This window comes from Agelaius phoeniceus, chromosome 10 (assembly GCF_051311805.1).
Source record: "Agelaius phoeniceus isolate bAgePho1 chromosome 10, bAgePho1.hap1, whole genome shotgun sequence".
NCBI classification, from domain to species: Eukaryota; Metazoa; Chordata; class Aves; order Passeriformes; family Icteridae; genus Agelaius; species Agelaius phoeniceus.
The window spans coordinates 25,624,200-25,637,489 of NC_135274.1; the positions used below are offsets into that span (position 1 = coordinate 25,624,200).

The window sequence follows — 13,290 nt, forward strand, 5'->3', positions numbered from 1 at the left end:
GCCTGCAATTCCAGGATCTTGCCACAATTCAAAGGTTTCAGATTCCATCCAGAAATGGCTTTTGGCCCCAGACCAGGAACTTAATGGTTGCTAAGGAGAGGATGTGGGATTTCTGTACCTGCTTCCACCCCAGTGGCATTTCCATGGAATCCCTGCTCTCCCAGGCTGATCAGAGCCCTGCTATTGTTTCAGGATAATTTTCCATTTCCAGCCTTTAAGAAATGGATATAAAAATGATTTCTGGAGTTTGTCTCCCAACCCCAGGGTCACTGGGAGAAAGGAAAAAAAAATGCACTTGTCTGGAGCTGCCTGGCTCACAAAGGTGATTCCTCCTCAATGGGTGTCACTGCCAGCTCCAAAAACAATTCCCTCAGGGATGAGAAATCCCACTCCTGCCTGCTCTGGACAACCACTGAGAGTGCAGACTCAGTAATTCATATAAGACAGGGCAGGCACAGCGAGCAGGAGGCTGGAAAAAGCTAAAAATAACAGGATAAGCAAGGGTGGATCCCAGCTGAGCCTCATTAGTCATGGAGCGAGGGAGCTGCTGGTGGCACAGCAGCACCATATAAGAGCAAGAAAACAACTCTGGTCTCTTAAATCTCCTTTTTTTTCCCCCTCCTGTTCTACCTCAGGCATTCTTTTCTTGCTCTGGCAGCCTGCAGCTTTTTCTGGAATCTTTCCCCAGGATGGAGATCCAGGCTGGTTCATTTGAAGGTGTCTGCTGGATTTGGGCCAGTTTTTACAGACAGGCACGGGAGGGGTTGTTAGATCTTGGATTTAGGATTTCTTTTTGGATTTGGGATTTTTTTTTCCCATTGACACCATCAGATTGAGCCTTTGAGTTGAGCCATGGAGTTCCTGGTGGCAGGAATTCCCAGGAAAGGCAGAGGATTCACTGGGATGAGCATCAAGGTGAGAGCTGCAGTTTTATCTTGGGATGGAGCCACAGGACAGCAGAGGGGTTGGGAAGGCTGGGCTGGAGCTGAGCCTGGCTCTGGAACCAGCTGGATTTTCAGGAGTAAACGGAGAAAGGGAATGGGGGGCACCCAGTCCCTGAGGCATGGGAAGGAAAGGAGGTGGTGATGCCCTGTGCAGGCTGCCCTGGAGCAGAGGCTGGGCAGAGCTCCAGAATAAAGCAGGGATTCATTCCAAGCATCTCCTCCATGGATCCACCTTGGGCAGCACCAGAGCCCAGCCAGGGCTGCACCCAAGATGAACCAAAATGGCCCCAAAATGCACCAGCGCTCCCGGGGTCTCTGCCTTGGATCAGTTCTGCTCCATTTGCACCTTGCAGTTCATTGTCCCATCCCAGCTTTAGGTTATGAAGTCTTAGTTCAGAATCTGAAAAATATAAAAGCTAAAACCCAAGGCATCGATGGCAATGGGAAGATTGAGAATTTCAGCTCTGAGAGACAAGATAAATCTCCCTGCTGCATTGGGAGCACAGGAGTGCTCAGCTTCTCCAAGGAATTCTCATCTCCATGCTGGGCACAGCAGCACAGGGATGCTCCTGGTGCCTTTCCCCAGGGAAAGTTTATTTTTCAGGAAACTGTTATTTCCCCACCAGCTACATGCTTACAGATTCCCCTCCACATCCATTCCTGTAACAACCAAAATCCTCTTCTAAAGCTGCAGCTGCTGCCTGGCTGACCCCTCAGCCCTGGGATTCCCTTGGGAATCAGGGCGAGGTTGGAAAGCTGCGAGGTTGGACCCAGGCCTGGAACTGCTCCCGTTTGCTTCTGGTTTGGTTTGGGCCAGCACAAACCCCAGAGGTACCAGAGCCATTCCTGGGGCCTTGAGCAGAGTGTGGGATCCGCCAGGCAGCACTGGCTGCGAGCACAGAGATCCCAAAGGCTGGGATCTGGAATTCCCAGAGGGCCCCAGGATTCCCAAAGGGCTCCAGAGCTCCCGAAGGCCTCTAGGATTCCTGAGGGCCTCTGGGATTCCCGAAAGCCTCCAGCGTTCCCAAAGGCCCTCAGAATTCCCAAAGTCTCTCAGAATTCCCAAAGGCCTCCAGAGCTCACAAAGGCCTCCAGCATTACTAAAAACCTCCAGAATTCCCAAAACCCTCCAGAATTTCCAAAGGTCTCCAGTGTTCCCAAAGGCACCCACAGTTCCCAAAGGCCTCCAGCATTCCTAAAGGCCTCTGGAATTCCCAAGGGCCTCCAGAGCTCCAAAAGGCCTCCAGAATTCCCAAAGGCCTTCAGAATTCCCAAAAACCTTCAGCATTCCTAAAGGCACCCAGAATTTCCAAAGTCTCCCAGAATTCCCAAAGGCCTCCAGTGTTCCCAAAGTCTCCCAGGATTCCCAAAGGACCCCAGAACTCCACAAAGCCTTCAGGACTCCCAGAAGACTCCAATGTTCCCAAAGGCCTCCAGAATTCCCAAAGGCCCCCAGTGTTTCCAAAGCCCCCCAGAGCTCCCAAAGGTTCCCAGAATTCCCCAAGGCCCCCAGCACTCCCCTGGGCAGCTGTGGAAGCCCCTGGAATTCCTTCTGGAGCTCTCCAGCCCCTCTCCTGAGTAGCAGCAGTTCCAGTTCTACATCCCAGTCGTTCCAGGAGTATCAAATGTAGGGATCATGAGGAAGGAGGGATTGGGAATGGAGAACAGAGCTACCCCAAAACAGCAGCACAGTTTCCTGGGAATAACTCACATTTCTGCTCCATGTCAGAGGGACAGGATGGGGAACAGCCCAGGAGCAGCACTGTCAAACTCATCTTGCAAAATATATTTATTTACATGGGAACAGGTGTAAAATGCGGGGAGCCCTCAGCCCTGTGATTTATGGCCAGCCTGGATTGGTATTTTCTGGGAATAGGCACAATTCCTGCAGCCTCTGAGCAGGGAGAAGGGCTGGCTGAGCACTGAGCACCTATTTTCAGCCATTTAAATAATATTAATTTATGGAAATATCAGCCATTTTGGTCACTTGGGGATGCATTCCAAGGAATTCCAGGAGAACAGGGGGTCAAGGCTGTTTCCATGGTTTTCAGGAGCATGCCCTGATTTTCACCTACTCTGCCCTTCCCAGAAACAGGCCCTTGGGAGAGGTCCTGGAGGAGTTTTTCCAGCAGGATGTCTCCCTGCTGCTCCCAGGCCAGCCTAGGGAAGTGCCAAGCTGGGAATGTTCCTCTCAGGAAAAGGCCTCATGGATCTTCCCAAGGCCCAGCTGAAAGTTGCCTTTCTGCTTTTAAACCCAGAAATAATAGATGAGAAAGCAGCAGAAGAAAGGGAAGAGCAGCTGGGATGAGGCAGGGAAAATGCTAAGAGCTTGGATATTATGCATTCATGCAAATGCAGAGCACTGAGAATTCCACATGGAAAAATGATTCCCACAATTATTTTTTTTTCTGAACTCCTAAGAGCAGTTGATGATCAAACACCTGCCAGGCCAAGCAGCCAGAGCAGAGGATGACCCTGCTACAGAATGCTGCTATTTCCCCAAATCCCTCTTTAATAAATCCAATATAGGAATTACACGGAATAAAAAGTTTGGATTCAATTTTTAATAACTCACTAAAAGCATTTGGATTCCCCAGGGGCCACACACACCAGCAGCTTTTGTGTGCATAAAGAATCCAGCACTTTAATAGAGTTCTCTTTTATTTTTTAACATTGCCTCACCATAGAGGGGATTAAATCTCAGCCTGGCACTTCTCTTTCCTTGGAAATCCTATTTCCTCTCGGATTTCCAGAGGAGCAGCAGGAATAAAGGGCCCTGGGTGTGATTTTCTCATTAAAGGAGATCTATAGATCACTGAGCTGCACTCCCAGATGGGGGCTATAAATAAAATCTCCCACTCTGGTGACGCAAACGGCTCCCCAGGGAAAGATGAGGTGCCCCAAAATGATCCGAGGCCTTGGAAAAGCTGGAAAACCTCCAGGGAAAGAGGGATTATGGAGCACCTCGTGTGAAAGGATAATTGGAAGAGGGAAAATCATTTTCCACTGAGTCCATGAGTGCTCTGCTGGAGCAGGATTGATTTCAGAGCCAGAGCTGGAAGAGAGATTTTGAAATCTTTTTAGCTCTAACTGAAGAAATTCCTACACAAAAGCAGAATTATTTGGGATTGAGGAGCCTGAACACACCAAATTTTCCTTCCCCTCAGCAGTGCTGCTGTGCCCAGAATCCCACAGGAATTCCTGGATCACAGTGGCCAGCCTTGGGAAACATTGAACAGAGCAGATGATGGGATTATTTCAAACAGCTCCATTTCTATAAAATTAAATTAATACCTACAGTGAGACACTGGCAGAAGCTGAGAAATCACATTTCCTCCCAGTGGGGATTACACCCAACTTTGGTGAATTACGCTGGGATTTTATATATCCTTACAAAAGGTTTTCTCCTCCAAAAAGTCCATTTTCCCCACTAAATCTGATGCTCCCTTAAAGCTCCTTTGGGCTGCAGCACATCCTGAGGAGATGGGGACACAAATTTATGTCACTGATATTGATTTTCCTGGTTTTTTGCTGTTAGGAGTAGGAATAATGGTGCTTTGAGCCATTTCTTCACAGTTTCTACACAAACTTTATAAAATAATCAAGTGCTGCACCTGCTTTTCCAACCAGTTAAATCCAAACCACCTTAAATCCAGGCAGAGAGGAAGAAGGAAATAAATCACAATTCCTGCAGTTCTTATCACTGCTAAGGCAACCCTGCTGCTCACACAAACAAACTCTGTGAGGGTGTGGGGCACATTTGGAGCATTATTTAGAATATTTGAACCAATCTTTAACTACTTAAACAATATTTAAATAATTTAGAATCATTAGAACATCCCTGAGGTCCCTGACATTTTGGGGTCAGGACAATCCTGGTTTTCCAGGGCTCCTCAGCAGATCTTCAGCGTGGCTGGGGGTTGCACTGAATAAACCAATTTTCCTCTGGTTTTTAAATATCCTCTGCATGCAATTTCTCCCTCCACATACACCTGGATTTTCCACAATTCCAGGTGTTCCAGACACCCCATCCCACATCCATCCTCTCTATCCACAGGGAAAATAACAGGTTTTGCACAGCACAGGGCAGTTGTGAGGATTAAAACCCCCTGCCTTGCATTTATCACACTTAATAAGCAAGGAATATTTGCCTAAGTACATAATTATTATCCTGGGAAATCAAAATTCCTGCTGCCTGCTGCTATTCCAACCTGAGACTCTTGGGTTCAAGTGGGAATTTGAAGAATTAGGGGAGGGGTGCCAGGCTCCAGAATCTCTATTTTTTAAAAAATCGCTGTTCTGAGATATTCCAAATTTTGCTTGGCATAAATGCTCACTCCTCTCCTTGGAAATCCTTTGGATTCCCTACTTGTGATTCCCAAACACCAAAAATACTCATTTACAACAGATTTTACTGGTTTTACAGAGCCAGTAGCCACAACAATGATCCCTTAGCATCACAATAAAGGGAGATTTACTGCTGCCTGCACCACAATTAGTGCTAGAAAAATCCAACTTTTCCAGCTTTTCCACATCCCACAGGAAACATTCACTCACCAACCGACTGGGCTCCATCACCTGGAGGAATTCACATTCTGGCAGCACCGGGATAAAGGAGAATTATCCATGCAGGCAGAATCCACAGGCTGCTCCCTCCTGTGTTTGGATCTTCCTTTGAGGAAAGGCTCAGCAGCAGTGATGGGGATCAAGTTTTTCCTCAGGATTTTTAATCCTGGGAGTTTTGCCTGGCCCAGTTTGGGAAGCAGCAAAGGCTCATCCTTCCCACCTATGGAATTCCCACCTCGAAAACACCTCTGGATGTTTTCCCAGGGAATGGCATTGCTCCCTCGGCATCTCCCAGCCAACCTTTGAGCTGGGTGCGAAGTGGCCAAAGTCCAGGGCTCTCCTGAGCCACCAGCACTGGGGATGGAGCATTCCTGCAGCTCATCCCATCCCAGGGCACTGGAGCCACGCACAGTTACAGCTTTGTCCACACTCTGAAGGTTTGTTCTCCATGTCAAAGCCTCACAGCAAATGAATTACCCTGGAGAAGCTCCCAGGATGGAGTTCCCTCTTCCAGGTGCCCAGGGAGGAGTTTGGTGCTCAGATCCAGCAGGGACAGGAGCTGCCAGGTGGACAGGGAAGGTCTGGCTGAGCAATGACAGAAATGCAATTTCCTGCAAGCAGAAATTCCCACACTGACAGCTCCTGGCTGGAGAAATTCCTTCCAGGCATTAATCCCTGGCTGTTCCCTGCTCCCATCCCAGACAACACCACATCCCTGGCGAGGGAAAACTCACACTTCAATCAAGCAATGAAGGCTCATTTTAAGGGAGAACCAACCCACTGCCAATCTCCAAGCCAGCATTTGCTCCCTGCGTGTCTGGGCCAGCGCTCCAAGGTGGATCAAGGCTTTACACCAAAGCTCTGGGCTGCATCCCAGCCCCATTCCCAAAAATCCTGCTCCACCAATACTCCCACATGGCCTGAACAAGCACCTGTTGGCTCCATTTCTCTCCTTCCTCGTGCCAAGCTGGTCCATACATTTCTCCTTCCGTTCTGGCTGCTCTGATCCATGAAAATCAGATTTCTGCCCGTGGCCAGTTATGAAATTATTTCAAGATTTTAGCCGATGCTTTGAATTAGTTTCACATTTTCAGAGGGACACAGGCAAGAAGGAGGTATTCACATGGTCCATGCTGAATTCCATCCTGCAGCTTCTGGAATATCCTGGGCTAACCCTGAAGTCTTTCCATGGAATCATTAAGATTGGAAAAGCCCTTTTAAGACCAACAAATCCAAAATGAATCCACCACCATCATCTTCACTGCTAAACCACATCCCCAAGTGCCACTTCCACACGTTTTGAACACTTCCAGGAGGTTCCCAGCTGCTTTCAAACACAGAGCTGAGGCTTTTCCACCCTCCCCAGGGTGAGCTCAGGGCTCTGGGTGCTCTCTGCTGCCTTCAGGGTCGCCCCGTGGGCAGCCGGGCACCGATGGAGCAGCTCAGAGGGAAGCAGGAGCACCATGGCCACCTCCATGAGGCTCAGCACAGCCTGGAGGACCAGCAGCCCATGGAAGGACACAAATGTAACTTCCTGAAGCGTTGGAAATGCAGGAGTCCAAGTGTCTGGACAGATTCCCCACCACAGGATAACCATCACTGATCTGTCCCAGCACGGGCAGGAATGCTCCAGGGATGAACAGATAAAATCCAGCACATCCTTCCCCATCCAGAGAGCTCCTGCAGAAATCCTGGAAGCTGCAGGGATGAGCTTTTAGCAGCACTGCCTGCACTAAGCCCTGTGGGCAGCACAATTCCTTGGGCAATTCCATCCCTGCCTCCCTGCCCAGCCTGTCACGGCCGGGTCTGCCTGAGCCACCTCCCCTCCTGCCAGTGTTTCTCTAATTGACTGCAGAATTTGCAGATATTCTTCCCAGCCAATCCCTCCTATTGATTGTAATTATCCTCGGAGAGGCAATGGGAGGAATATTAAAGCCATTAAGGCTGATTTGGATTTGATTCGAGCCATTAGAGACACAGCAAGCGGAGCCTCGCCGCTTCCCCGGCACCTCCACGGCTCCTGAGGGCCATAAATCATCCCAGGGCACATTTGGTACCACTCTGGACGCAGCCAGAAGTGGAGGAATGGAGGAAAAATGGAAAAAAAATGGGAGGGGGTGGCTTCCTGCAGCTGGGTGAGGAGATTGAGCCAAGCATCTCCATAGTGAACCTTCTGAGCTCCAGTGCCTTCAGGAAAGGGGTTTCTCCTCTTAGGTGGCGTCCAGAAAACTCCAGAGCCACTCAGGCTTGGAGGGACCTCATCCACTCAATCCAGCTCCAAAACCAGCCATTGAATCCTTTTTGGGGAAGAAGGACAGGAATATTCTCCATTTCTGGACAGCACCTGCCCACCTGGCCCGCAGGGAGCATTGCAGTCAGCCTGCCCCAAGAACAGCCTGTCCTTGGATATGGGATATCCAGGATGGAGCCATCCAGGCCATGCCACCCCCTGGGCCTCTGCTCCTCTCAGCCAGTGCCCAGCAGGAGCTGCCAAACCCTTCCCAGATTTCCTGGTAGGAGCTTTCAGGCACCCTCAGCCCGAGGGAGCAGCCTTGGCCTCACACCCCAGCTGGAAGCTGAACCGCAGCCCTGCCCGTGGCATTGACACCATTAAAATCCCATTTCCCAGCCTTTCCAGCCAGCCAGGGCACATCTCTGCAGCCAAGGATGTGACCCAAGGCCCCTCATCACTTCAACCTTGCACTGAGCGCAGCTGCAGCGCCCCAGCCCTCCCTGCACTCCAGCCCATTTTGGATGGAACCTCCAAAAGCCACGGGGGGGCTTCCTTAGAGTGGGAATTTCCTTCTCCTGCCAGCCCAGCACGGCCCACGTCCCTCAGCACAGTCAGGGTGACATTGTGAGATGGCATTTTTTGTGTGGACTTGGACGTTTATTAGTTTTTATTTACGTTACAGCTTCAGAAGTTGTGAGTTTTACAGTATTCTATTTTAACAACACGAAAAACGGTGATGTGTTTGTCTTTATAAGGTTTTTTAAGGATAAATTGGTTAACTAAAATTACGTTTAAATTATTTTTATCTTTAATTAATAACTAATTATTCATGTTTTGTAATGTGGAATTTTTTATTTAATTACATAATATTACTTAACTTATGAAGAAGAAGGTGAAGAAGAAGGTAAAGAATGGCTAGTTTCTGTCTTAAAATTTTTAACTTGTTTCATATATATTACTATATTTTAAAACTTTAAACTTCAAGTTTTGTACTATGTGGTATTATATACTTTTATTTAAACCACACGTTTCTAATCTTAGTTTTATTATTTATGTTTATTTATATAGTTTTATATTTATATTGGTTTTATTTATATATTTATTTTCAAATTTATTATATTTATATATTTAATAAATATATGTTTATATATTTAATTTTATTTCTATAATTAATTTTGGAAGTTATTATATTGAATATATTTAACTATATATATATTTATATGGTTTTATATACCTATATATTTATTTATATATTTATTTTAAATATATAAATATATAGAAATATAAAACTTGTATTTCTATATTAAATTTATTTTGGAATTATTATATTTATATATTTAATAAATATATTTATACACATTTCTATTTTAAATTTTAATTAAATATATTTAATAAAATATATGTTTAATAAAATACATATAAATATATATTTTATTTTATATATTTAATTTTGGAAGTTTTTCTATGTCAGTGTGGCCTTGCAAGGGCCCAACACAGCCCTGGGGATCAGCAGAGATCCCTGAATGGGGCTTGGGATGCTCAGGCAGGGCCGGGGAGGAGGATGGAGCAGGCAGGGGAGGAGCAGAGCTCCAGGGAGCAGCACCTGCCCTGCTGGGCCACCCCTGCCCTGCCTTCACCTGGGGCATGGCAAACCCCAAGGAAACCAGGTCCTGACAGCAGAAAAAAACCTCAATTTTAATCATCTTAATAAATCATCTTAATAAAATCATCCCAGTGAAACATCTCTCTGGATTCCTGGGAGCAGCCAGCCTAGGAGACACTTCCAGTCCAAGCTGCTTTCACCCCCACCCCGATTCCCTGTCCCACTGAAATTCCCTTTCCTGGGATTTCCAGCAGGCAGTGGGAGCAATCCACACATTTCCCTGCTCTTGCTCCCTGGCTGCCTCCTCTCCACCATTCCCATGTTTACAAACACTGGGGCTTCCAGCAGGGCAAGGCAAGGGTTTCTTATAAACACTGAACCGCAGGGAAATGTCAAGGGCAGGGAAAACAAAAATAAGGCAGGGATTTTCACTTTGGTCTGGCTCAGCCTGGGAGGTGCTGGGGACATGCAGCTCGTGGGACACGCTGGGTGCTCACAGGCATGGCCAGGGAGGGACAGGAGGTGCCACGGGGACATCAAAGAGCCCTTCCCGGCCAGCCAGGAGGGGAAAGGTCCCTTCCCAGCAGCCCTTCCCTTTGATCCCAGCGGGAAGGAGCAGGGCTGGAACACCTCTTCCTCCTCCTCAGCCCTGGGAGCCAAGGGAAGGGGAACCCTGGAGCAAAGGTGCCTCCAGGACAGCTGGGGAGCTGAGCAAAGTCTCTCCAGGGCCACAAACGCTGGGAAAGTCACATCTGCAGGGTGGCAAACTGCAGCTCCTGGGGAGGGAGAGACCTGGAGCTCGGTGCCACCCCTGGGAGATGCTCTGCATGCCCTGGGCTCCTCTGGGTGTCCATCCAGCCTATTCCTGCCCTGGATCTGCACAGCAAAGCTCCCAGCCCAGCTCTGCACGGGACAAGTCAGGGCGTGGGGCAGCCTGAATTCCTTCCAGGGCCTCTGTGCCTGCAGGAGGGAACGGGAGCATGGAGGAGGAAAGCCCTGACCGGGGTAGAATTCCATAAGTGACAGCTCACCTGGTTAAGCTCATGCCTGGAGGCAAAGAGTTCCCAGCAGTGCCAGCAGAGCTGACCAGATAATGCTGGAGAAATCAGCTCCCAAACCACAAAAATGAGGTGGGTTTTTTTCTTTCTGGTGGGTTTTTTTTTTTTTCCCTTTTTTCCAGGCTGAGTTGCTGCACAAATGACTGTAATTAAAGCTGTTACCTGTCAGTTCCTCAAGGCACTGAGGCTCCGGTGTTCAGGCTTTGGAAAAAAGCATCCCTGCATGGCAGCAGTCCCACTCATCCCTCAGCTTACTCATCCTGCCCAGCACCCACCCAGATTTGTCACCAATTAGTTGTAATTCAAGGATTCAGGGGGAAATCCCCACCTCCCTGAACGAGGTGACTTCACAGGAAGTTAGGGCATGGAATACCTTTTAAACAACAAAAAAATCATGGAAAAAAAATCAGTGTGTGCCAGAGGCAAGGCCATGGGGCAGGCTGGGGAGGCACTCAGCTCCTCAGGCATCCACAGGCTCCTGCAGAGCTTCCAGAGAGGTTCGGTGGATTCCTTTGGAATTCATCCATTATGGAAGAGCCTCATCCCTGCCGTGTCACCGGTGTCTGCAGTGCTCCTTCCTCTCACATCACTGCAGCTCAGAAGTTCTGTGCAATTCCCAAATCACCCTGAATGATGGGATCAGGCCCCGATTTACAGGGGTTTCTGTGAAACAGCACCGAGGGTTCATTCTGGCTGGCAGCAGGGCCTGGGGAAGGTTCTTCCCTCAGGAAAGGAGAGCACACAGCGCCAGCCTGGCACTGCTCCCAGCTGGGAAAAGCTGATATTCCTTGGCCTCTCCAAGGGACCCAGCTCTGAGACAGCCTGGTGGTGGCACCAGGCTCCTGCCAGGGACACCAGCCCCTGCCACATGCCCGGAGCTGCAGGGAACCAGCCCCACCAGTGCCCAAGGATGCTCCGGGAAAGTTGGAGAATCATGGAATGGTTTGGGATGGAAGGGACCTTCAGGCACATCTCATTCCCTGCCTGGGCAGGGACACTTTCCACTGTCCCAGGTTACTCCAAGCCCTGTCCAGCCTGGCCTTGGACACTTCCAGGGACCCAGGGGCAGCCCCAGCTGCTCTGGGCACCCTGTGCCAGGGCCTGCCCACCCTTACAGGGAACAATTCCTTCCCCAAATCCAATCTAAATCCACCATCCTGCCACTTAAAGCCATTCCCTGGCTCCTGTCCCTCCACAGCCTGTCCCCAGTCCCTCTGCAGCTCTCCTGGAGCCCCTTCAGGCCCTGCCAGGGGCTCTGAGCTCTCCCTGGAGCTTCTCCTCTCCAGGTGAGCCCTCCCAGCTCTGCCAGCCCGGCTCCAGATCAGAGGGGCTCCAGCCCTGGAGCATCTCCGTGGCCTCCTCCGGCCTCTCTCCAGCAGCTGCACATCCTCCCGCTGGATCCTGCAGCCCCGGCAGGGGCAGGCACAGGGGGAAGGTCCCTTGCAGCATCCCTCCAGGCGGGATCCCCAGCAATCCCCTTTCCCCCCTCCTTCATCCGCGGCCCCGAGCGCTCCGCACTCACCGAGGCGGGGCTGGCCCGCGCCTTGCGCTCCTGCTCCCGGCACTGCAGCCCGGCCAGGTGCCTCTCCAGGGCTGCCCAGTCCATGGCCGGGGGCTGCGGGTCCCGGGGGGGCCGCGCCCCCGCGCTCCGCCGCCCGCCGGGCCCCGCGGCCGCTCCGCGCCGCCGCTGCGCGGGGTCCGAGCGGGGCGGGGGCCGCGGGCGGGGGCAGCGCCGGGCAGCGGCGGCCGCGGGGCCGCAGCGGCGCCCATGGGCGGCCGGGCAGCGCGGCGGGGACGGCGGGGACCCCCCGTCCTCCTCCTCTTCCTCCTCCTCCTCCGAGTCCTCCAGCGCCGCCAGGTCCAGGCTGCTGGGGGACGGCGAGGACTTGCCCTCCGAGCACGGCGTGGCTTTGCTGGAGTTGGATTCCGAGCTGGAGCGGCTGCTGCCGGCGTCGCTGCCTAAATCCATGCCATCCTCCCGGGAATCCTGCCGGAGAGAAGCGGAGGGCGGCCGTGTCAGGGATGCCCGGAGCGCTGCTGCCCGCCGGGCACGGGAAACGCCGGCCCGGGGCCGCCCCCGCGCTCCGGAGCCGCCGCCGGCGCGGGGCGGCCCCGGGCGGAGCGGGCGGGGGCGGAGCGGGGCCGGGCTCCGGCTCCGCCGCTCGGGAGCTGCGGGAAACGCCGGCTGGCGGCGAGGAAACGCCGCTCCGACGGGCAGAAAACCCCGTGTTCTCGGTATTCCGTTCAATTGTTCTTGTTCTGGCTTCCTTTTTTACAATTATAACTGGGATATTAGCTGATGTTGTCGTAGGAGCTATTGTAACTGGTTTTCTGTTACACACACACAAAAAAAGATTTCTATTTAAATGTTACTCTTTGTTCCCGCAGTTGTTGGGTCGGGACAATCCCGAGCATAAATCCCGGCTGGTAAGAGAAAGGATCGAAGCAGCCCGGAGGGAAGGGGTTTGGGGGTGGTGGTGGAAGAGAAGCTCAGCCTGACCCGGGCACGGGCACTGCCAGCCCCAAACCCCCTGTGCCGGGCTGATCCCACAGCCTGGGCAGCACGGGAGGGGAGATTCTGCCCCTCTGCCCCGCTCAGGTGAGACCCCACCCGCAGAGCTGCCCCCAGGTGTGGGGGCTCCAGCAGGACGTGGAGCTGCTGGAGAGAGGCCAGAGGGGAGCATGGAGCTGCTGCAGGGCTGGAGCCCCTCTGGAGCCAGGCTGGCAGAGCTGGGGGGGCTCACCTGGAGAGGAGAAGGATCCAGGGAGAGCTCAGAGCCCCTGGCAGGGCCTGAAGGGGCTCCAGGAGAGCTGCAGAGGGACTGGGGACAAGGATGGAGGGACAGGAGCCAGGGAATGGCTCCCAGTGCCAGAGGGCAGGGATGG

General features: G+C 51.5%; 1 protein-coding gene across 1 annotated transcript in view; it reads right to left on the reverse strand.

The window, feature by feature from the left end:
- The window catches only part of SCHIP1 (schwannomin interacting protein 1), a 38,307-nt gene extending 25,805 nt beyond the window's left edge, over positions 1-12,502 (reverse strand). Inside the window, exon 1 of the mRNA XM_054639113.2 lies at positions 11,927-12,502. Within this exon, the coding sequence (XP_054495088.2) occupies positions 11,927-12,373 (447 nt within the window). The 5' untranslated portion in view covers positions 12,374-12,502. The remainder of the gene's footprint in view (positions 1-11,926) is intronic.
- Positions 12,503-13,290: the final 788 nt, after the last annotated feature.